Here is a 27,962-nt window from a genome sequence, read left to right as displayed (position 1 = left end):
AATAAATACATAATTCAGATATAGTTTTGCATTCCAATATAAAAATTTCTTATGCTACAACTTGGTAAAAAAAAAAAAATTGATTCAGTAATTCAGATAAATCTGTTTTAGATCATAAGATGTTTTGTTTGAAAGATAAAAGCACCTTTATAAAATAGTTTTAACAATTCACTTAAAGAAATCTCATTTCAATACTTATAAAAAGCTATTTATGATAAATTTGAGACACTGACCAAAATATGGGCAAAAAATATATAATTTTAAAAATCGGTTATATAAACTAAATTAAATTCAGAAATTTACATTATCCTATTAATACAAATGCATAAAATATGATAAAAATGGCTAAAGAGTGAAAAAAATATAACTCAATAAAAATTCACAATTTTAAAAATAAATTCACCGATGATATTTCTTTAAAACACTCACTTTTTCTTGGAAGTTGAAAACTGTTTCAGCAAGTTTTTGAACATAGGGATCAAGTTTGTATGATTCCCAGACAAGTGAAACACCCTGAAATAAATGAAGATCATAGGTAGTTAGTTTAGACATAAAAAAGCAATATTTAAAATAAGCATCAGTGTAACTCAAATTTCACAATAAAAAAATTGGATGCAAAATGGATAGAAATCTCCTTTACTCTAATGGTTTTAAATTGTGAGTACTGACCTACTGGCGAATGGAGATATGTTGATTAAATACAAAAATATAATTAACATAAGGTTTTGTTGTTACAGAAATCCTATGAGCAGAAAAAATGTGGGAAAAAATTGTTTAACTGCATCAGAAGTTTTAAAAACACACATATATAATGAGTACATAGTAAAAAACAAAACCTGAAAAGTGTTCAATACTGCTGCAGAACAAAATATATTTTTTATCGTTTTTAATCTGCTTAGTTACATATGTTTCCACTATTGGAGTCAAATTAACAATCTGATAGTTTCATTAAACTTCAGATTTAAATATTTATTACAAGGAAGAGGAAATAAAAATAAAAAGTACAAATTCAAATCAGCAGCTGCCAACTGTAAAATCGTAAAATCATAAAAAAAACCCATCTCACTGACAAGCCATAATCAACATCTAATTCAAAATAACCTTGAGAAATCCTTAAAATATCTGGTACATGTAAATCTTTAAATTTCCTTTTCTTTGTCTACATGAAAAATTTATTATCACCAATTTTAAAGATAGACATAAATTACTAAAAAAATGAAATTACTATAAACTGTCGGCATAACAAATTCCACCTTCTAAAGCAACTTTGCACCTTTCTAAAGTTTTCCCCTAAGTACAACCATTTGTCCCATATAACTAATTACGGTAATATCTACAACCCCTCCCCCATATCAATCTTCCTATACCCTATCAATCTTAATCCCATTTAACCATATGTATCCACCATACAATTATCCGGTGTCACATGTCTGTTCCATTTGGTTAAATTTACCCATCCAACTCCAATATATTCCACACTTCTCTACACCCCCCCTTTTTTTTGCAGACATATCTGTGTGCATATACACATGTCTATTTATATATATATATATATATATTTTGCTGGTTCATTTTTATGTATGTGACTACATGTTTGTATTTGTATGTATATATTAGGTCTATATATGTATGCTTATATATATGTTTTATGTGTATGTATATCTGTCCACTTGTGAGTGTGTGCATATGTCCGCTGAGGTTGCTCCCGTCCTCTCCAAACTATACAACAAATGTCTTAATGAATCTTGCTTTCCTGACTGCTGGAAAACTGCTTCTGTGGTATCAGTTTACAAGAATTCTGGTGAAAAAAAACTGACCCATTAAATTATTGCCCTATTAGCCTCCTTCCACTTTTCGCCAAAAATATTTGAGCCTATAATTAATCATTTGTTTGTTTGTTCAGTTTATTGGCCTATCAACAGCTGCATGGTCATTTAAGGCCAAATAAGTTCATTTTTTTTTTCTTTGGATGTCTTAGTAAGGTAGGTGTTCTTTATTTTCCAGTATGTCAAGGTAAGATTGGAGGAAGGTTTGTAAGAGATTTGGGTTGAAAAGTTTTTTTTGTTTTTTTTTTTTTTGGTAGATTTATACTTTGGAGGAGAGGTTTACCTCTTTCAAGTAATTTAGAATTGTTTTTTCATTTATTTTTTCAAAGAGATCTTTAATGTTGTTAATGCTGTAGTGTTTTTGGCGTAGGGGAGCTAGGTCAATGCAGTTAATTAAAAAATGTTTAACGGTGTAGTTTTCTTGGCAAGGTAAGCATTCAGGTGGATTTTCTCCTTTTAATAGGAATGAGTGGGTGATATTTGTATGCCCTGTTCTTAATCTTGTAATGATCACTTCTTCTCTTCGGTTTAGTTTAGATTTGGGATTCCATTCTCCAAGTGTAGGTTTGATTTCTTGTAGCTTGTTTTTTGTATAAGTATTCCATTGTTGTTGCCATTTTGTTTTGATATACAGGTTTATGGTTGGTTTAAAGTCAGTGTAGGGGATTTTTATGTTGGAGATTTCCAAGTTTAGTGACTCTTTAGCAGCTAGATTAGCTTTTGTGTTCCCTAGGATGCCAATATGGCTTGGGATCCAGCATAGGATGATTTGTTTTTGAGTATGAAGAAAATCGAGTTTGTTTAATGGATTAGTTATTAGCGGATTGCAAATGTTCTTTTCTTTTAATGAAGTTAGAACTGATAAAGAGTCCGAAAATATTATAAACTTGTTTGCTTGATCAGCACTTATAATATTAAGGGCCAGGTTTATTGCTGAGGCTTCAGCACTAAAGATGGAAGACCTATCAGGTAGGCGTTTTTGGATTTTTCTTTGCCGATAAATAGCAGAGCTTCCGACTTTTTCTTTGGTTTTAGCTCCGTCAGTATAAATGTGTTCATAGTCCGGATAGTCATGAAGAATGTCATGTATTTTTTCCATATAGATGGGTTTGATTGTATTCGATTTGGGGTGTTTAGAGAGATCTAATAGTATAGGAGAGTGTTTTAGATGTTCAGGTGGGTTTACAGCAGTTTTGGAAAGCCAGGGTGGATGTTTGAGTGTAGAAGCTTTGTGGATCTGCGAGATGTTAATTTTGGCTTCGTCTTTTATTTCTTTTATAATTAATCAAGCTCTAGTCCAGCACCTTACAGCTGCTAAACTTCTGACTGACCAACAATATGGATTTAGACAAGTGTGTTCTACAGGAAATATCCTAACTAATCTCTGAACGTATATACCATACACCAGACAAAGCAGTAGGGTAGAGCGGTAGTCCTAGATATATTTAAGGCTTTTGACAGGGTATGGCACAATGGTCTTCTCAGGAAAATCAGATCTTACAGTATCACTGGATGAATACTGAACATAATTAAATCCTTAAATAGGAGAAGGATCCAGGTTGTCCTCAACAGTTGTACATCTAAACAATGATATAAATGCGGGTATACCTCAGAGGTACATCCTTGGACCTTTATTATTCCTAATATTCATAAATGACCTCCCTGATAAAATTGTTTCTGGGATGGGTATATTTGTGATGACACCATGCTCTAACAGGCACGAGTAACAAATGAACACATATCTAAGCAAATGGCAAAAACACTAGAGGAAGACCTCCAGTCGGTGTTAGAATGGGGGACAAAAATGGATAGTCACATTTAATGCTGCTAAGACTAACCTTGTTTCCTTCAATAATTAGAAGAAACCTTCTTAAACACCAATAACTAAAGATACATTACCTGAAAGTACTTCTTTCAAACTCCTTGACTTAACCTTCACAGAACAGTTGGAAGTTGGAACAGATACATTGAGAGCATTGCCAAGCAGTTGCAAAGAAGGTGGGCTCTCTCTACTGTGCTAGAAAGTTACTTACACCTGAAAGTATCCTGTATCTCTACAAAGCTACCATTTGCCCATGTATAGAGTATTGTTGTCACATTTGAGCTGGTGTATCTGCTGCTAGTTTCTCGCTCCTGGACAAAGTTAAAAAAAGTCGTTAATCAGATAGGACCTAAACTGTCATTAAAGCTTCAACCTCTGTCCCATTGACGAAATGTTGCATCCTTCTACCTATTTTACAAGTATTTTAATGGTGAATGCTCCAACGAACTACAAGCTCTTGTACCCCTTCGACATCAACCCCCCCCCAACAAATCCGACAAGCAGCAAAATTCTACCCCTACACAGTAGAAATCCCTAGATGCAAGAAGGCTTTCTAATCTAATAGTTTCTTCCCCAGAACTGCTAGATTTTGGAACTCCCTTCCGGGTTCCTGCTTTCCCAACTGTATTGACATACAGAAATTTAAGTGTAATGTGAACAGACATCTCGCTGCTCAACTCCCTACATAGTATCCCTGCAACTTATGTCCCCAATAGTAGCCTCCTCCATCAAAATAGCACTGTATCTTGTTTGAGGGGGAGGGGGACTTTTATATTTTTTTTATTCATGAAATTAAATTTTAATTAAACTTTATCATCTTTTTCACCTCAATAAGTTAAAACTATAAATTGACTTCTGAACATATTCAGAATTGCCTTATCTCCATATATAATAGTTTGATTGCAGAAACTCCCCCCTCTGGATCAAAGTACTGTAGGTTTGCAATAACAGATGCCTCATACAAATTTATTATGTTTAGACTATTATTAGCCACTATTTTATGTAACTTTAGAACGACATTTTAGATACATTAGTCGTTATAATAAAATCCTACATTTCATCCTAGAAGCAACACCATTACAATCGCATCTTTAGAGAAAGTAGTTCCTATTTTCCCCCTAAATATTAAGTCCTCCTACTGCCCCCAGCCAAGACCAGAAGGAAATATACACATTCTACAGACATTGTGCTTGCTTATAAACTCATAGATATAACAATTTTTCAATGTACCGATTCAAAAATAATTCTCCCTTCTCAAATTCCACCTATTTTCATTGGCTGAGAGCTGACAATTTGATTAGTTCAGAATCTACATCTTGATACATAAACAAATGCTCCAGAACTTTTCAAATATGCCGACTCTCTACAAGAGGCAATCGTTTAAAAAAAATAAAAAATAAACTAAATACAAACATAACCGCTCATAAACACAAAAATACTGATAACCTTACATTTACCTATGCACACATTAACAACACCAACACACCATTATCACCCCCCCCCCAAAAAAAACAAACTCTGAAAGAAAAAAAAAAAAGTGCACAGGTACCATTGTCTATTTTTAAATTTTAGAGCCGTGAAGCGAACCTTACACGATGCTATTTTTTTGTTTTCTTTTACTTTGTTTTATAACGGGGCGTTATTACCTTTTTTATACTTTTTTTACATTTATTTTTAATGTGGGCGATTTAAATTACTTACATATTTTCCTACGATTACGATTTATGTTACTTTGAGAGAGAGAGAGAGAGTTGGCAAGAATATATACAGAGAGAGAGGAAATAAAAACTGGTGTACATATTGTTTGCAGTGTAATGTTTTTTATGCTGAAAAAAAACAAAATATATATATATATATATTTCACGCCGCAAACAGTATCTACAACAGTTTTTACTTTCTACCTATCTCTCCCTTGCTTGCTCTATCTCTCGCTTTTTACATTTCTTTTTATGCCGAAGAAAGAAAAAAAATTTTCACAGTAAACAATATCTACACCAGTCTTTATTTCCTTCCTCTATCTCTCTTTATAGATTTCTTTTTCTGTTGAAATAAAAACATTCTACGGCGTCCACATTATCCCAGTCTTTATTTCCTATCTCTCTTTTTACACGTCTTTTTCGGCCGAAATAAAAAAATTATGCCGTCAACATTATCTACATTTTTTATCTCCTCTCTCTATTGCTCTCCCTCCTCCTGTATATATTCTTCCCAACTCCTCTCTTTCACTCACTCCGATTATTATTTCCCTTGCGTGTTTCTGTGTGTGTCTTCGTTTTACCATGCAGCTTGCTACAATAAATTGTTATCACAAAAAAAAAAAATCTACCTACTTTTCATTCCACTTTTACTTACGTATTCACAGATTGTTGTGAAACAACAACTATAGGGGATGAGGATAACAGTCCTAAAATACATAAACTATTTTCTTTATTAACTTACAGATATTTTTCTAAAAGGCAAAAAAAAAAAAAAAATGTTTGCCACACTAATTCCTTAAAAAAAGTAAAAAATGAATTTTGTCTTATTTTGGGGTGGTGGTGAGGGTTTCATTTACAAAAACTGAGCCACAGCAATGCGTGACCAGGTACGGCTAATATGAATTATATATAAAAAATAAAAAATTCAACCGATTAGAGATGATTAAAATTTTTAATCTAAAATCTTTTTACAATTACTTACCTCTGACACTAGATTTTGAACTTCTCTTCTTAATCCAGCAACCAGAAGTGTGATTGAAGATCTTTCTTCCACCTACAAAATTTATTAATCCAATTACTATTCATAAACCAAACAAATATTTAAATAGATAATTATTTTTAACTAAACTTAATACTTAAAAAAAAATTTAGTTTTTTACTTTCTGAAAAGCAATGAAAGCATTTTTTTTTCTTGCTGAATTAAACTTGTTCAAATTATTTAAATTTCTGAATATAATTACATAATTTCAAAATATTCGTAAAGCAATCAACTAAAAGAGTTACATTTTAGTTTGTAAATTTTAATTGTACCAAAAATAATTTATATTTCACAGAAAGTATAGATTTAACGAATAGATAATATAGATAAAAGTAACATTAACAGTTTTTATTGAAATGAGAATTTCACATTCAACCAATCTTGATTGTAAATAAAATGTAATTTTTCAGAATTATTTCAATAGTATGCAGTCAAATACCAAATACTTGCATGCAATATTTGCAATTGAAAGGATTATTTCTGAAGAAAAAGAATGAGTGAAATTAATTTTTCTTACCTTTTCAAGAGTCCTTTCATATGTTCGCACACTCTCAATGAGAGAAATTGCAAATGGGTACAACTGATTGGCTTGATGGGCTTTATTAACAATAGATAATGGCACTCTGTAACCAAGCCATCTCAGATTCCGTACCTAATAATAAAAAATATCATTTGTTTAAGTTGTCTTTTTAATTTATTGAAATTAAAAATTTTAACTTAGTTTTAAATAACTATGTTCTAATTGCTCAAAAATTGTACAAGTTAAAAAAATTGTATTGTACATATTTTACTTACTTCTTTGGACAGTGTTATAATCTCAGGCTGGAAGTTTACCACAAGTCTGAGCACATTGCCTTTTCCAACTTGTCGAGACTTTGTGCTCTGAATACTGAAAATTCGTCCAGAAACACTTAATTGTCGTTGTTGGACCTGCAATTATAAAGAAAAATATTAAAATTTCAAATTCATAACTATATGAATAAACAATTTTACAAAATGAACAAAATACATAAAAGCTGAACTGAAAATATTAAATTTATAAAAATATATTAAGAAAATTATCAAACGTCTTACCTATTACGCCACATATCAATATGGCGTAATAGGTAAGACGTTTGATAATATTCACTTTTAAGTGACAGTCTTGTGGAAGTTGATGGTTCAATCCATACTACAGACAATAATGAAGAATAATATAAGAATTAGCAATTCTAAGTTATGGTTGACAAAATACGAACAGTCCAAATCTATACATTAAATAAAGGGTTTAATTCAAAAAGATGGACACATAGAAGGTTGGAAATTACGTCGACCAAACATAAAAATATGACATCAATAATCTGAATTATTCAAATTCAGAACCTTCATCTAAAATATTTTAAAACATTTTCTAAAATGTCCTCAGTGCTGTATAATAAAGTGTCCCTATGACAAAAGAGGGGCTATTCTAAGAACACAAAAGAAAGGGAGGTTTTTGTTAACTGTAACATGTGCAAGATATAGTCATCTCTTATGCATATTTGACAGGATTCTTAGTCTTAGTAACATTTCTTTGATACGTTTACAGATTTCTTTTTAAAAATTACTAATATGTAACTAATTGTAATTCATATCTTTAAAAGTGTTATAAAATGGAAATCCACATCACCTTTCTTCCCCATTCTTCAAAAAGTTCTTGAGTGTTGAGTTTGGCACGGAAACTGTCTCCATCTCCTTTAAGTTTTTGTCCTTCTACATGATTCTCCCAGCCTTTGCCAAGCACATCCTCCACCCGTCGCATATAAGCACTTAACTGACGTTCAATCTAAAAAATACAAATATGTTAAAATGTACAAACACATAAAAGGATTAAATGCAGGATTCAATAAAATTAGTATACACTCATGTAGGAAATCCAAATTACAATTTTAATAAAGGTTTAAAATGTGATGAAACAATTTGAATCGTAAATATTTTCACTATCAGGCATCTATTTTAAAGCCATTTTAACTTTTTTATGAAAGTAAATTTCTAAAAATTACACATGAAATCTCGCCGAATATATTTGAATCCGACCAAATTCTACATTTCAAACAAACAAAAAATTTCATTGTACATTCATTTTTTTTTTTTTTTTACCATTAATTCATGATTTAATATATTTGTAAAATGATTTAGACTAGACCTATTTTAAAGTGATTTTTTTCATAAATATATTTGTTAGAAAAACATTTTGTGAGATTTAGTTCCTGAAAATGTTAGATGTTATCAAGGAGAGAAAGTGAATATTTTTTGTCAAACAAAATAAAAAGTTACATATTGCTCAGAGTTGGACATTTGAAGCCTTACTTTTAATTTAAAAGGTTTCTCTGATAATATCATATGAATCTAGAAATTCAACATTTTAAAATCATCTCCACCATTCTTCTCTGAAACTTAAGGATTTCAATCTAATTTTATATTTCAAATCCTTTAATTAGTTTAGTCACATTTTATACACCTTTCAATTTTAATATATCCAATTTCAATGCCTAACTACTAGTGGCCAGGATCAAGTTGCTTCTCTTGAAATAAAATTTCTAATCACTTTTTTTGCCTTTTGCAACAAACTATGATGTTTGTGATTGAATTTATTAAAAATTGTTTCAACTTTGAAGAATTTCATATTTTGGGTTCTACTTTACATTATTCTATATTACCCACCTCATATATCTCCAAATTAACTATTGACATCTACTATCACTTAAAAATATTAAAACATAAAAAGAATAAACATTCTTACAGAAAACACAACGGAACATTAGAGAATATATTGTGATTGAAAGTAATCATTTCTCATTTTTATTCATTCTGACAAAAATTTTACAATATTTGAAAACATTTTACTTTCATTTCCCATAACAATATTCACTTATCATTTATACTTTTAAACGTCCACATTTACCTTTGATAAACTAAGGATGTGATTTCTAAAAATCCTTATGTAAAATATATTCAATAAATGCATTCAACTATTTTTGATGTAGACAAATTACAATTGTTTATATATATATATATATATATATATATATATATGCAAAAATTTCAAAACCACAATGAACATTGAATTGCTGTTTTTCATATATAACTGCACTGATAAGTTTAGGTGTCTTACAGTCAACTTTATTTTAAACATGATCTAAAACAAATTTTGTATACCAATTGCATAGTAATAAGAGTTGCTTTAAAACTCCTGCAAATGCAAACATTCTATTAATTTGGAATAACAACAAAACAATAGATTATGGAAAAAAAAAAAAAAAAAAAATCAATATGCTTACTTGTCGTGCCCAGATGATTGAACCGGAAACTGGGGGTAAATCTCTTACTTTGCTCATGCGGCAGGCCTTGCTCTGTGCATATTGAACCTAATCAAATATTAAAATGAAGAGATAATTCAAATGGTTTAGACAAAAAAAAAAAAGGTAATGTTAAAAAATGATGTAGCAATTATTCAGCTAATAATTAAATTAAACTAAGACACACATAACAAAAAAAACTTTTTGCATCCTACAAATTAGTTAAAACCAAGTATTTTCTTGTTTTGATGCATGAAAAGGAATTCATATATATTGAAAAATGTGGACTAAAATATATTTTAGAGGGGGAGATTTACAAATGTCAGAGGCAGGTGAAAGATTTTACAAAGCAAGGAAGAGGATGCTTTTTATCTTATTAGATCAAGAGAAAGTAGAAATTTCAAAAAAAAAAAAAAAAAAAAATCAATTTTACCTTGAATTTTTCATGCAGTGCTTCAATATCATCTTTAACTCTTTGAATAAGTTGAGTTTGATACTCTCTGATGGCCCCTCTGATATGAGGTCGGATGAAAAGCGCATTGAACCGAGAGAAAATACGGAACATTTCATTAGCATTTCTTGCAGTTCCCAATTGATCTCTCAGTTTGGCAGTAATACGAGTCTCAACTCTGTCGATTCTCTCATCGTACCTGATAAAAAAGTTTAAAAAGTTGGATTTTGAAAACAAAAATAGAAGTACCATAAAAGAATTTTACTTAATTTCCATCAGATTATGAGTCATCGGTCTTTATTAAAATAACAAAATTTTAAATATTAAATTTCAAGTGGAACCAATAGTATCTTACTCAGTTATGTTACAGTAATGAAAATATCAAAAAATTATGAAAAACAATAAGGTAAAAAAATTATTAATGAAAACAGTTTTCAAAGACAATTAGCGAAAATTAAGTTTTGCTAAATTTACCTAAGATTTTAAGTTTAGAAAATATTTAACTCCATTTGTTATGATTGGAACTCTTCAGTTACTTTAAAAATTTTTTTTTTTTTTTGCAAAACTCAATTTTTGCTAATTGTCTTTGAAAACTATTTTCATTACTAATTCATTTTCTACCTTATTTTTCATAATTTTTGGATATGTTCATTATAGCGACATGACAATTAAGTAGATAACATTAGTTTTACAGTAGAACCCCGGGATATGGTGGCCCTAACAGTTTTTTTCAGGTTACAATGTTTTTCTGGCCCCTGGTTATGGTGTTATTTATAGTGTTATTAGATTATATACATGTGTATTATATACTGTGATGTATTTTGTTATTAATTTTTAATGCCATATCACGGGGTTCTAGTGTACTTGAAATTCAATATTTCGATTTTTATAATGAAAAACCGATTCATCTTTATTTTATATTTTTACCAACTAAATGCCCCAAGTCAAATTTTAACCACATTTTCATTCTATGAATTTTTTTTTTCAAACTTTTGTTCCAATGCATTTTTTAATTTACAAAAATATTTGATGAGAAAAACTTTTTTTCATCACAATTTATATAAATTCATTTATCAAATTGTTTGACACAAGTAATAAAATAAAGGTACTCTTGCATAATTTTGACCCAGATTCTCGGGAATTCCCGTCAAGCCTGGATCAGGCGAGACCGACAATCATCGGTTTCAGTCAAGCGTTGTAACAGATGCAGATTAATTTAAATAAAAACAAACAAACCAGAAAAACAAAATAAAATATGCAGAAATTTTATATATATATATATATATATATATATTTTTAAAGAAAATATGTAAAAATATGTTTACGAAAAGCATAAATTGTTAGATGAAAGTACAGGGAAAACAAAATTTTTTTTTTTTTTTAACAAAAACTTAACATTTTATTTTTTACAGCTGTTCATTATTGGCAGAACTTTTGAGAAGAGGATATTTCCTTAGGAATCTTTTACTTCGGTCGACTGTTGAACGGCCATCGACGGCAAAGAGAGGGGGGTAAAAGGAAATAGAAGGAAGCTCTCCAAGAACCGGGGAGCTTTTGCAAATGTGATTTATGATGGAGACAAAAGGATCATTTCTGAAATGCATACTTAGGATTCACTGCCAGGTGGTTGGTGGAATCCTTCTCCTCATACTTTGTTACAGGCCCTTCCACAATAGTCGGATACGACTGTAGTCCCTAGCAGAATATATTTGTTTATTATTGAAAGGAGGGTTTTGGCATTGCTATTTGGTACAGACAAAAAAAACTTCTTGTCAGTGACGTAAATAAAAATTAAAGTCAATTTAGCATTTCAACAACACTCAGCTGAAACCGATGATTGATGGGAATTCCCGAGAATCCGGGTTAAATTATGCAAGAGTACCAAAATAAATTTAATATTTTCAGTTACTTTTCATTTATTATTATATATATATAATTATTATTATTATTATATGTAGTTACTTTTCATTATTATATATATATATATATATATATATATATATATATATATATAATTATTATTATTATATGTAGTTACTTTTCATTATTATATAATAATGAATGAAAAGTAACTGAAAATATTAAAATTTTCGTATAATTATAAGATTGAGGGAGATGGTGCAAGAAGTATGAGTTTTACAAGAAAATTTTCTATCTATCACAAAGGCAAAGTTAGATTCACACCGAGTTTGAACTTTTTATTTTTAAACTTGGAAAAAATTCAGCAGCACCCGTTTCTCCCCAAAAGATAAAAAGATGATGCCCCTGCTTGCTTGTATCTGAGAGAATAAATTTAGAAAAGCTGTTTTAATTGTGAGGAAAATCCAGTTTGGAGGGCAAAAATAAACCACCTTGGATTGGAAGAAAAATACATATAGGGTCTAGGGATTTCTCTTTGTTTCATAATATAAGTTGTATTCAAAAAGTAGATACTAAGGATGCACTAACCAAAACTAATAGATTGGACATTATTGCAATTCATTAGTTTTGTTTGTTTTTTGGCCATACTTTTCTCTCATGCACTTGAATTAATGTTTTATTTCAGAATTCTGGAGTGTTTATTTTGTATTATCCACCCAGGCAATGACAGGAAACCCTGGTAGTTATTTAATACAGCAAATTAGATTAAGAATAATTCATAAATAAAAAACAAAATAAATTAAGATCTACCTTTGGATAGCAGCTTCCCAAGCATCAGTGCCATCTTTTGAGACGTCCAAACCATCAACTTCTTTCACATTTTCATAAGCCAAATTTACTTCCTGAAATAAGAATTTGATTAGACATTTGAGATAATAGATTAGATAAAGCTATCAACATTATATCATTTTAATTCAGAGATCAAATAAAAAATAAACATGTTCACCTCGATAGCATTGGCATCAGCAGCCTCATCTACCATAGGTTCAACTTGGATTTCGGGTTCTTCAGTCGATGGTGTACCAGCACGTCCTTTACTTGGAGAGGGACGCAGTACACGCAGGATCACTTGACGAAGCTGTTCATGTTGGCGTCGAAATCTGTATAAAAAAAATACTTTCAATATCTCTAGACTCATTTTATAGACAAAGTATTTTTAATTTTGAAGATCCAATAGAATGTTACTTTTTATGGGATAAATAAATTTGTTAACATCTTCAATTAACCTTTCAGTTTATAATAATTATAGTTAAATAAACAAAAAAATTTCATAGCAAGAATGTAACGAGTTCTACGCAAACATAATGGAGCATGTAATAATGTAATATTTTTTTGTAATGATATTTCTTAAAAATCATTCTGCTTTAAAATACAATTTCTACAAGCAAATGTACATTAACAATAATTCATAAAAATAATCTTATTATGAATGTGAAAATAGAAAGGAAACCCACTTTCTCATTTGATCAAGTCTGGCTTGAAGGCGTTTGTGAGCTGGATTGACACGCCAAACCATACGAAGATGCTCTTCACGCTTTTTCTTGACTTGGTCTCTTAAAAGACCCTGTAGTTTGTCATATTCATCATCCCATGTACTGAATACTTCAAAACAAGCAGACATCACCTGCAAAAAAAATGTGTAGCATTCTAATTAAAATGAAACCTTACACACAAAAGTTTAGCTTATTAATTTTCTATAGTTAAAAAAAAATAACCTTTGTTACATAAGAGTGTTTTTTTTACTATCAGCTACATTTAACTAAATGAGAAAAATCAATGTTTGCAGTTTAATGGAATTACTGGAATGGAACGGGAGTAAATTTTGTAGTAAAGACAATTCAAGAGTGGATTACTTAGGGAGGCAGTAAATAATAAAATACATAAGACTTTACTAATGTATTAGTCGGGACTCTAATTTCACATTGATTTATATGTCATTTCCTATTAATTATATTCTTTTTGAAATAATGTTAGGATCAATACTATTAAGAAAAATGGACTCTTTCCATAAAAAATAATTGTCATGATCTTTAAATAATTTTCTTTTGTATTTAAAATTGTAAAAATTTAATTTTTTAAAACAATATTCAAAATTAAAAACTAATTGTCAGTTAAATATTCTTTGCAAGAAAACCAATGTCAGTTTTTTTTTTAATTCTGATTTAGTCAACGGGACAAAAATTCTATTTTGACATAATTTTAAAATGGATAAAATTAGCATGTTTTTTTGCTTTATAACAATGATATCAGATTAATCATCAATTAATGTCCTTGCTGATCAGACAATCATTTTTTTTAAATATGTGTAAAAGGTGGTAATGTATGTATAAAATATTTTAGCATTTTAATTTATACATTGATGTATTTTGCTAAAAATGTGAAAAGCAAATTCAAAATACAAATCAGTTTACCTTTTCAAAGTCATCATAAGGTATATGCATGAGTCGCCGTGTTCCCAAAACCTAAAATGAATAATGATTAGGAATTATTCACATTAAAACTTTCCCAACTTAAAGAAATCCACATTTTAGAATTTAGATTATTTTAAGAAAATTTTCTCAGATTTCTCTGGTTTCATACTAATAAATCTCATGTTATTCATGAAAAAGTTTATTTTAAAAGAATTTTAATCATTATTTGGAAATTAAATACCACCAAATATACAAGTGTCAAAAATATAAATAAAACTGACATCATGAAGAATTTATAATCTTCAAATTTAGAAAATTTAACTAAACTTGAAATAAAAATCTCTCCATAATAAAAATAGATTTGAAAACATTTAAGCAAAGTGGAAATAAAATTTTTAAAATATGTTTACTTTTAGCAACTGAGTACTTAGATCTCGAGATATGGCTTCTACTAGTCTCAATGCACGCTGAATAGGATATTTGGTCGGTCGAATTTTTCTCAGGTGATTGAAAATAGCCTGTAAGGCGATACGAATGCGATCCAATTCAGTAGCAGCCAACAAGTCATTCAAAGGGAAATCTTTCATTAGTTGGTTGTAATCATTTACGGTCAACATAGCAGTTTTCAAACCTGGAAGAAAAAAAAAAAAGAAACAAAATTAAAAATACAAAAACTAAAATAAGACAGAAATGAATATAGATTGTAGTATTAAAGATAGACTTAAAAATATTAGTTTGAATTTCCAAAGTAATTTCACAGTAAAAAAAAAAAAAAAAAGCAATATTTCTTAATAGAGTTTAATTCACTCATTTAAAAGCATTTTAATTATTTAAAAAATTGTTTTATTACTTGGACAATGAATATCCAAAGATAAATTCTAGTACTAATGCTTTTAATAATAATAAACAAACTGACATTAAAAACTTCTGAAGAATTTCCCAAAATAATTAAATTATAGACAATATTTCAGAAAAGAGAAATGGTTACCTGTATCAGTATCAAAACTAACAGTAGCATGAAATCGTTTGCCATGTTTTAGAATGTCCAAAGTCAATACGACTTCAATGCTTTCTCTCTTTTCTTGAATGCGAAGAAGAGCCCGTTCCAGATTGAGCCAGAAGCTGATTTCTTGCAGCGCAGTTCCTGAAGCAGGATCACGGTCCAATTTGGTGACCTATCAACCACAAAGAAACACATTTTAAAAAATTTGTAAAAAATAAAATCATTTAGTCATTTTCAAGTATCTTATAGAAACAAAGTGAACGCCTTCCAACCTTTTCATTTCATACTTAGTTGAATTTATGCAAAATACAAAACTATTGATAAAACTATCGTTTAATGTTTTAACAAAAAGAGTTAAAATTGAAAAGAGTTTTTTGTTTTATTGAAACATTTAACAAAATTGTAAGTTATTTGTTAAAAAATTAGTGTAATTTATAAAATTTACAAATATTCAATACATAACCATAAAAACTCATTTATGATTATATACACACATACATACACATTATCTAACAAAAACTTGTTTATCTTAATTTACTGCAGTTTCATGGGAAATCAAATCCTCAGCAGTATATTAATAAACTTAACATCTTTATACATTTTAATACATGTTTAAACTGAGCAGGAAAATTATTACTAACATTTTATTTTATTTTTTATAAAGCTATATGACATCACTGTGCAATCATGTATGAAATGGCAATGTTCATAGATGTTTAACATTATCTGATTTATTAAAAATGAGAAATATCAAGGATAAACATTCATGCTTAATTAAAAATTGACAAATTAGATTAATATTTAAGTATTTTTTTAATGTTATATATGTGATTATTTTAGTTTTGTTTAAATCAAAATAAACAAAATATCCATTTATGTTTATATATTGTATTTTTTTTGTTGTAGTTTATAATTTGATATTTTCCTTGTGAACATAATTTACAGTTTTTAATATTTTTATTGCAAGATGGTAATTGTAAAAAAAAAAAAAAAAAAAAAAAAAAAAGGTTCAACCCGAGTGGAGATATTTAGTAAAATATACATATGAAATCAATTTGACATTGATTCCATATTTTACCATAATTTTCATCAAGGGCGTTTTTATGTTTGATTTGATTAGACTACCTGGCATTTCCTATGGCACCTTTACAGAATCAAACACTTCTGCAAAATCAATGAAACTAATAATGCGTCCATCAGAGTTGAGGCACTATGCAAAAAGAAAATATAATCAGTATTGACTTTATTTGAATGAAAGCCTCTCTGATTTTTTCTTGTGCACATCTTTACATGAAGTTGAATGATTTTGGTTGTGTGAAGGTTTCTCTCATTTTGCCATTGATATTTATCTCTTAAAAAAAATAAAAAAAATTAAAATCACTCCAGTCTTGGAAAAACTATTGATTGACACAGATTAGCATCCCCAACTAATCGGCAAGATTCACAAGATACAATTTCCATCTAGATTTGTTCAACTGGAAATCTTCTGTTATTTCTGACCAAAGAAAAATCAATACAGAACTATAGAAAAAAAATAAAACATTCTACTTGTATCAGTTATCAGAAACAAAATCTTTGGTATCAGATATTCTTGCTATACGCAATTTTATGCATACTTGTTTGATGGTATTATAAGTAGAATCCATACACATAAATTTGTAAATTGCCAACAGTCACAGACAGACACATAGTAATCTTTTTCTTCAGTCAATCCAATTTGTAAACATTTCTAAAAGATGTTAGGAAAATAATTTTATGTTTGGAATTTTTTTTTTTATAAATCTATACCAAGTAAATGAAATACAGAAGGTAAATGTTTGTATATTCCTTTAAAATACACAAGAATTTATTACAAATGTTAAGAAACGTTTATTTTGAAACTTGGAAGCTATAGAATTGGATGAAAAGTTTACCTTTTGTATTTCTCGAATCCATCTATTTACACCACTTTGTAAAGTATTCAGGAATTGATGATCTTCAACTTTGTTGCCAAAATCTTCAACTTTTGGTTTTCGCCCTTCTTCAGCACATTTTTTAATCACACTCTGTACATAAGGATGCACGGGCAGGCTGACCTCTGGAATGTCAATATTCTGTTGTAGATGTAATAGGCCCATTTCTAATTCAGCAATTTTCTTCTCAACAGTTGGAGCCATCTTGTCACCATCACTAATTTGGTGAGAAAGGAAAAATTAAGAACTGCTTTAAACACACAAAAAACAATATTTTATCGGTTAAAAATCAAGTTACATATTTTCAGTTCTCGAATTCCAAAATAATTACATGAAACTGGAGTGTAAATGGAAGAATTGGGTTTTTTAGATTTCTAATTGGATGAAATTAATATGAAAAGAAAATGTACACATACCGCTCAGCTTTGCCGGTCTCTTTTATATAAGACTTGAAGAAAGGTCCAACAGCATTGCTGACATACGAATGAAGTGTTTCATAAGGTGAACCATCACTGAAATTCATCACTCTTAACTGAGATGGGAAACTTTTGTCTTGCTCTACAACTTGAGCCCTCTTGATGAGAATCAAGCTAAAAAAAATAAAAAAATAAAATTACATTACAAAGGAAAAACAAATAGAATGAAAAGAAAAACTAAATATAGTCAGACATTTTCAAAGAAAAGTCAAAATAAGAAATGTTAAAAGAACCACATCGCATATTTTTTTTGCAGTTGTTGGAAGACCAGTTTTAGTTTGGTTACCAGAGTTAAGCAACAGCAAACCTAGTTAGCATGGCTGCACATTCAATAACTAAAACAAACCAAGATTCAAACTTCTCGGTACTCATGCAGAGAGTGATCCAGATGTAACTCAGCGCCCACCCGGCTTTCCCTGGAACATGACGTCAACAGCCAGAGTAAGTCGAGCTAGCCGAGGAAATTAAGCCATCTGACGTAACAAAGCTGAGCCAATGACAATGTAGCATGATGGTTTTCAACGCGACGCACGTTCGCGCAAATTGAAAATTCAAGGCAGTAGACGACAATTTGGAAGAGGAAGAAAAAACAAATTAGTAAAAAAGCACACCATTTCATACTTTCATGTTAGAAAAAAGAACCCATGAATTTTACAGCCTTAAGTGAGCAACTGAAAACACCAGCCAGAGTCCACGACTTTTTGTCAAGAAAAAAATTTACTGGCACGGACGAAAACTTGTGCATCATGTAGATACAGGCGCAATCTTATTATAAGAAGGTAAGCGATGGCTATGCCTGGAGGTGTCAGGCTAACAAATGCTGGAGCTTTACATCAATCCGGACTGGTACCTTTTTTACCAAGTGTAGGCTGAAAATTGCCATCATAATTAAAATAATCTACTTGTGGGCATTCGAGCAAGCAACACAGAAAGACCTCCAGCACAAATGCACAACACAATTTATGCACACCATTAATAAAACAACAATTTGAGCAAACAGCAACAACATCTGTTTTAATATGAAAAAAAAAAAAAAAAAAGAAAACACTATCCCACCCGGTTTTGTTGCAACTTTTCCTTAAAAAAAAAAAAAAAAAAAAAAAAAAAAAAAAAAAACTTTAAAAACAAAAATTCCTTGAAAGTATTTGACTTACCTTTGAACCTTTTCTCAAACAAAAAAAAAAATCTAACATTTAAAAATTATATATAAAAAAAATTGTTAACATTTAAAAATTATATTAAAAAAAAAATTATAACATTTTTCTTTACAGTTAATAGCACTTAAAATTTAAGGTAGGTTTTCTTTTCTTGTTATGCTTTCCTCGGCGACGCTCGGCTTACTCCGGCTGTTGACATCATGTTCCGGGGAAAGCTGGGCGGACTATGAGTTACATCTGAATCACTCTGTAGGAGTACCAACTTCTCAAATATGAAAAGGGTTAACTGACCTAAGAATTCTTCTAATCCACTTGCAATAATGGATACAATTTTCAAGGTTCTATGAATTCAAGTTTTGTTTTTAATGAACAAAATCTATGCAAGTCAAAAAGAAAATAAGTTAATGATGAGATTACATGCTGCCACTTGACAATGTAAGGATGAATCAAAGTTTTATCTGGGCCTTACTTCTCCATATTATATGAAGTATTCTCAAAGTTATGTCATGAAAATGTTGATAACTAAAAAAAAAAATTAAAAAATTTGATTGACGTAATGCCCACGCACCATGTGGCAACCTGAAAGGAAAAAAAAGATTTCTAGGCACTTCTTAATTTTAGTGTTTGACTGTGATGGACACCAAAACAAGGTGCCAGTCGAATTGCATGGCAAGAACCTATAGCAGCCATGTATCGAATTATTGAAGTCAGCTTCCTTAACTGGATGACACAAGGCCATCAGTTGGGAGTACTTAGATCATGAAAGGAGGAGAAAACAAAAATATAAGACAATGTCTTTCATCCGAAGAACCTTATGAATCTGGATTTGTTACACCTCGAAACAAACAACTTGCCTACCCACGAGAGCGAGCGGACAATCAATATGTCAGACTCTTACTGTGTTTTGCGTGAGGACAGCTGTCAGATGAATTCTCCTTGGAAAGGCTTTCTATGAACTATTTATATATGTATGCCTGGATTAAAACCTTCTCTGTGGATTACCGAAGGTCGGGTTTGTGATTTTCTATTTCTTGCTGTCTCCATTTTAAAAGGAAAAATGATCGGAGCAAACCCAATATGTCCAACACTTGTTAATTGGATTTAAATTACTACGCCGCTAATATATCCATGCCATATTTTTTTTATTAACCCCAACCCACCCCACTTCATGAGGTGCTTCTCCTTGCGTTACGAGGGTATCAGGAAACCATTCAGCCCAAGGGACTTTCTTGTGTTTGAAGCCCCAACTGGTTTGCCGATGAACATTTTGTCTGAAGAGCCCTCTTGTGTTTTAAGCCCTACCAAACCTTTTGATAATGAAAATTTTGAAGGACTTTTTTCTAACAGAAACTTCTTTTTCTGTCAGTTACATGTTTTTATTACAGCATCATTCAGTTGTCAATTTTTCTCAAGGAAAAAAATAGAAAATAAAAATTAACTATCTAAACAGATGTGTGCACTTTTCCATTTTTCTCGCTTTGTTGAATCTTTTTGCTTTCCACTAACCTGCCGAACCTCTAACAGTCTCGTTTCATTTGTTAACCATATGCACCGAAGATTTGATGAGGATACAGGTATTTGTTTTCTTCCTTTTGCCTATACCTGACTCAACGGCATATGGAAGCCTTTGCCCTCATACGTCTGACATTTGACAGGAGACAGTTGGGTGGCGTATCTTCGATGGTGGACTTCCCTGCCTTTGACCAAGCTGGAGCAGAGCAAACAGAGCAAGTCAGAATGCGAGGACTGAAGTTAACCCAAATGCTCAAAACAGTTTGAAGATGTAATAACACAAACGGTAACAAATTTGACCAAATACATAATTAATAGAAGTAATTTAAAAAATTAAAATATAGAACAAGGTTGTGGAGTCTCTAGCTCATACATTTGACTGATTCAAGAAATGTTAAAAAGAAAGTCTGACCGAAGACTAAACGCAATGAATTTGCTTCAACTTCACTACTCAAATATTTTAATGTGTGAACCCCTTGAACGTATCATTTCTAGACATGCTTTATAGAGGAACGTTGCCATCTCATTGAGATGAGAAGAGTTATATTCATTTTGTTCAAAAATGACTTAAAAATCTTTCAATTTAAACTGTTGAAGTAAAAATGTTAAACCAGACAATTGAATAAGCATCTGAAAAGATGTGAATTTTTGTCATGAATCAAATGAATTGAAAAAAAATAGAAAATGATAACCAAAATAGATTACCTGCTCATTTTGGAGCTGGAATAGTGCATTTCACAAGAGATCGTATAAGTGACACCTCCATCGGATCCCTCTTCACTTTCAGTAACACTTTCAACTTCTTCAGATTCATCTAGAAAAAAAAAACAAAAAAAAACAGTTCAAAACAATGGATAGTTACTTAGTACTCCATAGTAAGCATTGGGAAAATAAGTCAGTTTAGGCTGTTTTCTTAAAAGCTTTTCATAGACATTCATAAACATTTTAAATAATGAATTAAGAAAATTGAAAAATATATATCAAATATGTATTATTGCATTATTTAAAGTGATAAATTAAAAATGACTTCTTTCTATATTATTTAGTCTACTGTTCTCATCTTGAGTGCTATTCCCTTATTTCAGCCGATGTAAACTCGGTCTGAATTTTTTCGTACTAAACTGAAAATGATCTGCTTGGATTGATGAAATGTGTTATCGAGGTTTTAATTTTAAAGCCAAGTGTAAGTTTTGTTTGATAATTTCCCAAAAGAGTGATATAACTGAGTTCAAAGTATATATATATATATATGCCTAACATACTTGTTTAAACAGCTCACAGCAAGACCTAATTAATAGCAATGATATTCTTTGGGAAGTTGCTGATCATATGTAGCAAAATTACAAAAATAATGATTTCTGTACCTATGCTAAATATGATCAGCACCAATCCAAGCAGATCTTCAGTTTTGTCAGAAAGGGAGATACATTTCATATCAAACTTGAACAAGAAAGGCATATATTGTTGCATAAATATTGTGCATGTCCCATTGAAAAGGCTCAGATCTATAGTCAGAATTCCCAGGATGCACATAGCACCAATATGCAACCATTAAGGGAGAAGCAGCTGCAATTGCCTGACCAGTGGAAAAATGTATGTTAATTATGGGTTGAACTAATGCCATAGTGGCAATAAACCATCACTCACATCACTCAATTCCATTGCCTTTTTTGGGTTTTTTTTTCCCCAAATACTCTTGTCTGTGAGGGATGGTTTATTAACACTCTAAGCTCAAAAAGAAATCATTAAAATCTTGTATTGCTTGGGTAAGTGACAGACATTGTTTCTCATAATCCAGTCTGTAATGGAAGTCATTATTTCCTTAAAATCCCCCTCCCCAATTATCCATCTCTCTGACAACATAGATGCTATAGTGAAATTAGTAACCCTTTAAACAATATTGGACGATGGCAAAAATGCACTAACACATCATTGTACCTTATTCATCCGTCTGCCACAATCATGTTGATACAATCTTTAAGATTCTCCAACACACACAATATTTGTGATTTTGGGGAAATATGATACTACGTCAGCACAGATAAGGATGTAAGGAAGTTTTATGCAGTTTAAATTCAACCCATCTCCACCTGATGGACAACAAAAGCACATGCTAATGATTCAGTTTATTGGCCTGATACAAATATATCAATATGCTTAGTGTGCTTGAACATTTTAAAGTCAACATTGAAACTCAATCATAATAACCCCATTCCAAATTTACCTTTTCAGCAGATAGAAATGGAAATCTGCATCAGGCATTGTCTGTGCAAATAACCGCCCTGGTTGACTTATTCTATACAACATAAGGTAGCAATACACATGAAAAAATTTAAATAGCTTAAAATATCTTAATAATGGCATACATAGAAAAGAGCTTGATGAGTTGAGAAAGAATCTTTTTAAATTGTTAAAATCTAATTAAAATAAAGTTATGACTATTTTTGTGCCTTGCATGTTTGGATATTCTTCCCTCTTTAAAACCATATGCGTTTGGTCACATTTTTTACACTACTTTTTCAATAAAAATGTTATATCTTTGTTAAAACACAGGATTAACAATGAAATTTACTATATAAGTGTATTTTTGTGTTAGGAATTAGAATACGCCATTAAAAATCTTTAAAAATTAATGGTTTCCAAATAATCTAAATGCACATAAATATGCTGCAATTCCTTAAAAATGCCATGTATCCATTAAAAGAAAAGTTAGAACTCAAAAGTTGAATTGTAATGTATTTTATGCACAAATAACTGAAATCAAAATCTAGGACTGTTTAAAAATGAATATATTGCAATATTTCTTTGGTATTATTGTAGATTAACACCGTCTGAATTCTGCCCCATGCAAAAAAGAAATGACTAAGTCCATCCTTTGTCCCCCCTCCATTTAGCCCCAAAAGTTCACAAGGCCTTAACATATTTAAATTTGAGTTAAGCATCATGCAAAACTGCTAAATAGACATACACAGAAAATTTGAGACAAATATGGTAAAATAGTCCCAAAAATAAAGTGTTTTTATTAGCCCTAAAAGAACCCCTGCAGCACACCTAAGAGTTATTACAAAGTATAGACAAACAAAATTATAAAGAAATCAGTTAGTTACAACTTTTCAGAAAGTTTTATAAAAATCCATGCCATCAATTTTTTTAATAAGCACAAAAGGGTCAATTTTAGCCATTTTAACCTGAAAGGTACCCCTATGGGGGCAACAGGAGTTTTCCCGGAAAATCCGTTGTTACTTTTTACTCATATTATCTGGTAGATTAGTGTCCATTTGATAATAATCTGCTGAAAAACTTGTAAAAAAGACGAAAATCAAAAAAAATAAATAAATGGAGAGAGGGAAAGGGGTAACACTCACATGTGAACCTAAAAAATCATTTAACATTTTTAAAAGCAAAACACTTTAATATTCTGATAACAAAATAGCTCTAATAAATCAAGCTTTCAAAGATTGTTCTGATATTAAAAAAAGCAAAAAAAAAAAACATCTGTTGTTTACAGCCATGCTATCGCTGCTGCTAATGATGATGCTACTAATACTAAAAATAGTTTCCCATCAAAAGTCAATAGAAACGATTTTTTTTTCCCCCCTGGGTATCATCATTTCAAATTGCTAGCTACTACAAGAGAAAACATACAATTATACTTTTAATGGATAAAAACAGTAAAATGATTGTCTTATTTAGGGGTCTGAAGAAAAATTTTTTTCTAAATTTTCAATACTCATGTTGAAGTCGTTTTTTTTTTAATAAAAAAAAAAAAAAAAAAAAGTGGTCAAAATATTTCAGGCACCCCAAACTATTATAAGTGATGTCTACAAAATTCTTAATACAAACGCGGTATGAGCAAATTAGATGGGCTCTATACAAAATTTTACTGAAAACACTTATGTTGTTAACATTTTTATCACTTATTGACTTTTTTTTAAAATTTTTTTGGTCACGATCTATAAGCTATATACTTATTTGGTGAAAGCACCACAGACTCTTCTCTCATAAATAATTCCGAATTAAGTACTCCTTTGCAGCAAGCTTGAACACTTACACTGAATTAATTTTTGAATAAGTAAATATGAAGAACACTGATTAGATTCATTCTAATTTTATTTAATTTATTTGCAGAGTAATTAAACTTTAAAAAGCATGATATATGGCTCGTCTAGAGCCAGGCAGAGTGCAAAAAACATTTGTGGAAGACATTTGAGAAAAGGGTGGGTACGATAAATTATGGCCCATTGAATGATTCCAGCAACTTACATAATATAAGTGCAGGGGTAAGTGAGGGGGTGGGGGGAGCTGTTGAACGAATGCACTAGAAAGCAGACTTAGACAATATTGTCGCTTGGAAGTTGTCTCCACCTAATGTTTGTTACTAGTCGGTCAGTCAAATTTTTTTTTTTTAAAACACAGAAACGAAAGTGATTGTGTTTTGATTGTGTTTTTATGGTCATAGTATTCAAATTCGGTCGAGTGGATCAGATGAAGATAACGGCAGGCATTTTGTTGAATATGAAAGCTATGTTAAAAATAGTCATTGGCAATCAGGCTTGCAAGTCAGTCAAAATGTCTTTGAGGGCTTGCTGACTCTTCATTTAATCCATGGAGGTAGCATGCTCTCGTTCTGCCAGTCATAACTGGATAGAAGTCCTAAGTAATTCACGATTGTATTTAAAAGTTCTACCCACTCATGGCTAACGAAATAACATGCTATCCAGTGAATTAAATAAAGGATTCCATTTGAAATTCCGTGCAAATTTCCCAGGAAGGTCAAAGGTTACCATTAACCGAAATGTTGTGAAAATAACACTCAAGATGAGAACAGTAGTTCGAAGAGTCCAAATAATACAGATAATCAATCTTCAGCTCAAAAATTCAGAAACATAATATTTGAAATATATTTTCATAAAAAAAAAAAAAAGATTGAAATAGGATCCTATTTCGGATAAATGCTTATTTCACCCAAATCGTTGTCAATGGACATTGATTTCATAACCAGTGTAATAGAGATTGCTATTTTCTATATTGAAGTTCAATTTTTTTTTAATGGAAAAAAAAGGGGGGGGGGTAACAGGTGTTTTGTTATTAAAATAACAGCTAACCTTCTTCATGTGCATTTAAAAGACTTAAATGTTTTATTTTAATAAAACATTTAACTTATCTGCAATATATACAATACATTATTCTAACTTCTAAAGTTGAAAATTTACATTTATCTAAAAAAATTATGACTATTTTGAACAATAGCCACAATGTAAATTCCACTTTATGAATTAAATAAATTAAAGTTTGGAAATTTACTCTTTAATAATCATCCTCTGAACACTGTTGCGGACCAGGATATAATACTCCTAACTCGCTACAAAAGAAAATGAAATGAATGGAAGGAAGAAAACAATTCAATTGCTGAATAAAATAAACATTGTTTATTTTCTGTTGAAAATAAATGGTTTAGGTGGAACACGTGTTCAGTTCAGTCGTTTACAACTACACGCGTGGAAAAAGAGGAATAAAGTAGGAGAAAGAGAAATGGCAGTCCAACATGTAGAAAAAGAAAGAGAGGATTGACCTCAGTAAAGCCGCGTGTGCATGGTAGCAGTCGGCCATGTGGAAGTGTCTTCAAGCCACAAGTTGTGGACGCGAACTTGTCTGGTTGACGAACCGAGTCAAAAGGGAAGAAAGAGGAAGTTGAACGTTGTTGACTTTTATACCGGGGTCAGTGTTCTGACTGCGCATGTCTGGATTTCACTTAAATGGAAGTGACGTCACCAATGTATGCATGTGTGTATATACATGCATCTGTGCGTAGATGTGGGTGTGTGTACATGAAGAAAAAACATGTTCGGACAAGATTCCCTCTCCTGAGGAGAAAAAAAAAATATATATATATATATATATATACACACACACACAAGAAACTTATTTCGTTTTTTTTTAATGAGTTATGTATTCTTTGAAATGTTTTGGCCAATGAACTTTTCGACCTGTTTTCGTTGTTGCTTGTGGGGTGTTGTTTTTTGTCATTTCTTTGGACTAGGAGAAATGTTCGTCTATGAATGCAGGTTTAAGTCTGTCTATGAATGCAGGTTTAAGTCTTTCTATTGCAATAGTGTCTTTTTTATCTCTTTAAAATGGTAAAGTACTTTTCACTTCTTTCGTGAACTAGACAAGGTCCAAAATAATTTGGACAGAGTGGTTTTTTGACTGCGTCGTTCCTGATAAAAACGTATTTACAGGTGTGAATATCGCTTGGAACGAAAATGTTCGTGTCTGGCTTTTTGGTTGGGGTGAATTTTAATCGCGACATTTTGTTTTAAATCCATTACAAAAGTTGTCGTTGAGGAAATGTCTATTGTTTTCGCAGAATTGTCCCCGTAAAATCAGTGCTGATCCGAAAACTAATTCTGCAGGTGTGCTCTGCAAAACTTCCTTCACAGTGTTGCGAATTGCTAAGAGAATGAGTGGCAAATTGTCTGACCAGTCCGCTTTGTTTTCGTTCATAGCCAAAGATGCTTTTAATTGTCTATGAAACCGTTCCACCATACCATTTGCACAAGGGTGGTAGGCAGTAGTTTTAATGTGCTTTGTTCCCAACAAATGGTTAAATTCAGCAAGAAGAATTGATTGAAACTGTGAGCCCCTGTCTGTTGTGATTACGGAGGGCACTCTGAAAATCGTTATCCAATCTTGTAAACTCGCTCTGGCTATTGTTGCGGCTGATATGTCTTTCTATTGCTGTCGGCCATCTGCTAAATCTATCGTCTATAGTAAGGACGTGGGTGTGTCAAGGGTCCAACCAAGTCGATATGAACATGAGTAAACCTAGCATCTGGTACACTGAAAGTTCCTGAAGGTGATTTTTTGTGCCTGTGAACTTTGTTTTTTTGGCAAGGAATGCAAGTTTTGGTCCAACTACGGATGTCTGTATTCATATTTGGCCAAACAAAACGTTCTCCTATTAATTTCACGGTGGCATATTTTCCTGGATGGGACAAATTGTGGAAGTGTTGGAAAACTTGTTGTCTGAGGCTGGGTGAAATGTGAGGGTGTTTTTGTGAAACATCACAATAGAAATTTGTTGTTTCGAACGGTATCGGCATTTCTTTCAGCTTCGGTGAAGTTTTGTCCATTATAGCTGGGAGCATGGTATCTGCTAATTGCTTGTGCTATTAATTCCATACTTAGTGGAGTGGAATTTAAAGAAGCAATAAAGCGTCAGCTACAACGGTTTCTTTTCCTTTTACGTACCGTATATCGGTAGAATATTGAGCTATATAATCAAGATGTCGAATTTCTCGTGGACCGTATTTGTCGACGTGTGTGTAGAGCAAATGTTAGGGGTTTATGATCCGTATAAACGGAAAATTTTCTGCCTT

The 27,962-nt window shown here is 31.0% G+C and overlaps 1 protein-coding gene across 1 annotated transcript in view; it reads right to left on the bottom strand.

The window, feature by feature from the left end:
• LOC145293806 (cytoplasmic dynein 1 heavy chain 1-like) overlaps positions 1-27,962 on the bottom strand; it is a 200,546-nt gene that overhangs the window by 159,612 nt on the left and 12,972 nt on the right. The window contains exons 2-17 of the mRNA XM_080140385.1: positions 21,289-21,397; positions 17,855-18,028; positions 17,400-17,655; positions 15,472-15,658; positions 14,894-15,114; positions 14,484-14,534; positions 13,527-13,696; positions 13,019-13,172; positions 12,823-12,914; positions 10,135-10,351; positions 9,684-9,770; positions 8,033-8,188; positions 7,180-7,314; positions 6,902-7,036; positions 6,328-6,399; positions 430-513 (exon numbers count right to left, since the gene is read on the bottom strand). Coding sequence (XP_079996511.1) covers positions 430-513; positions 6,328-6,399; positions 6,902-7,036; positions 7,180-7,314; positions 8,033-8,188; positions 9,684-9,770; positions 10,135-10,351; positions 12,823-12,914; positions 13,019-13,172; positions 13,527-13,696; positions 14,484-14,534; positions 14,894-15,114; positions 15,472-15,658; positions 17,400-17,655; positions 17,855-18,028; positions 21,289-21,397 — 2,300 coding nt within the window. The remainder of the gene's footprint in view (positions 1-429; positions 514-6,327; positions 6,400-6,901; positions 7,037-7,179; positions 7,315-8,032; positions 8,189-9,683; positions 9,771-10,134; positions 10,352-12,822; positions 12,915-13,018; positions 13,173-13,526; positions 13,697-14,483; positions 14,535-14,893; positions 15,115-15,471; positions 15,659-17,399; positions 17,656-17,854; positions 18,029-21,288; positions 21,398-27,962) is intronic.

Source organism: Euprymna scolopes, chromosome 15 (genome assembly GCF_053919585.1).
Source record: "Euprymna scolopes isolate OS-2025 chromosome 15, ASM5391958v1, whole genome shotgun sequence".
Lineage (NCBI taxonomy): Eukaryota > Metazoa > Mollusca > Cephalopoda > Sepiida > Sepiolidae > Euprymna > Euprymna scolopes.
Note: the sequence above shows the minus strand (reverse complement) of the source record. Positions and strands in the feature narration are given on the sequence as shown.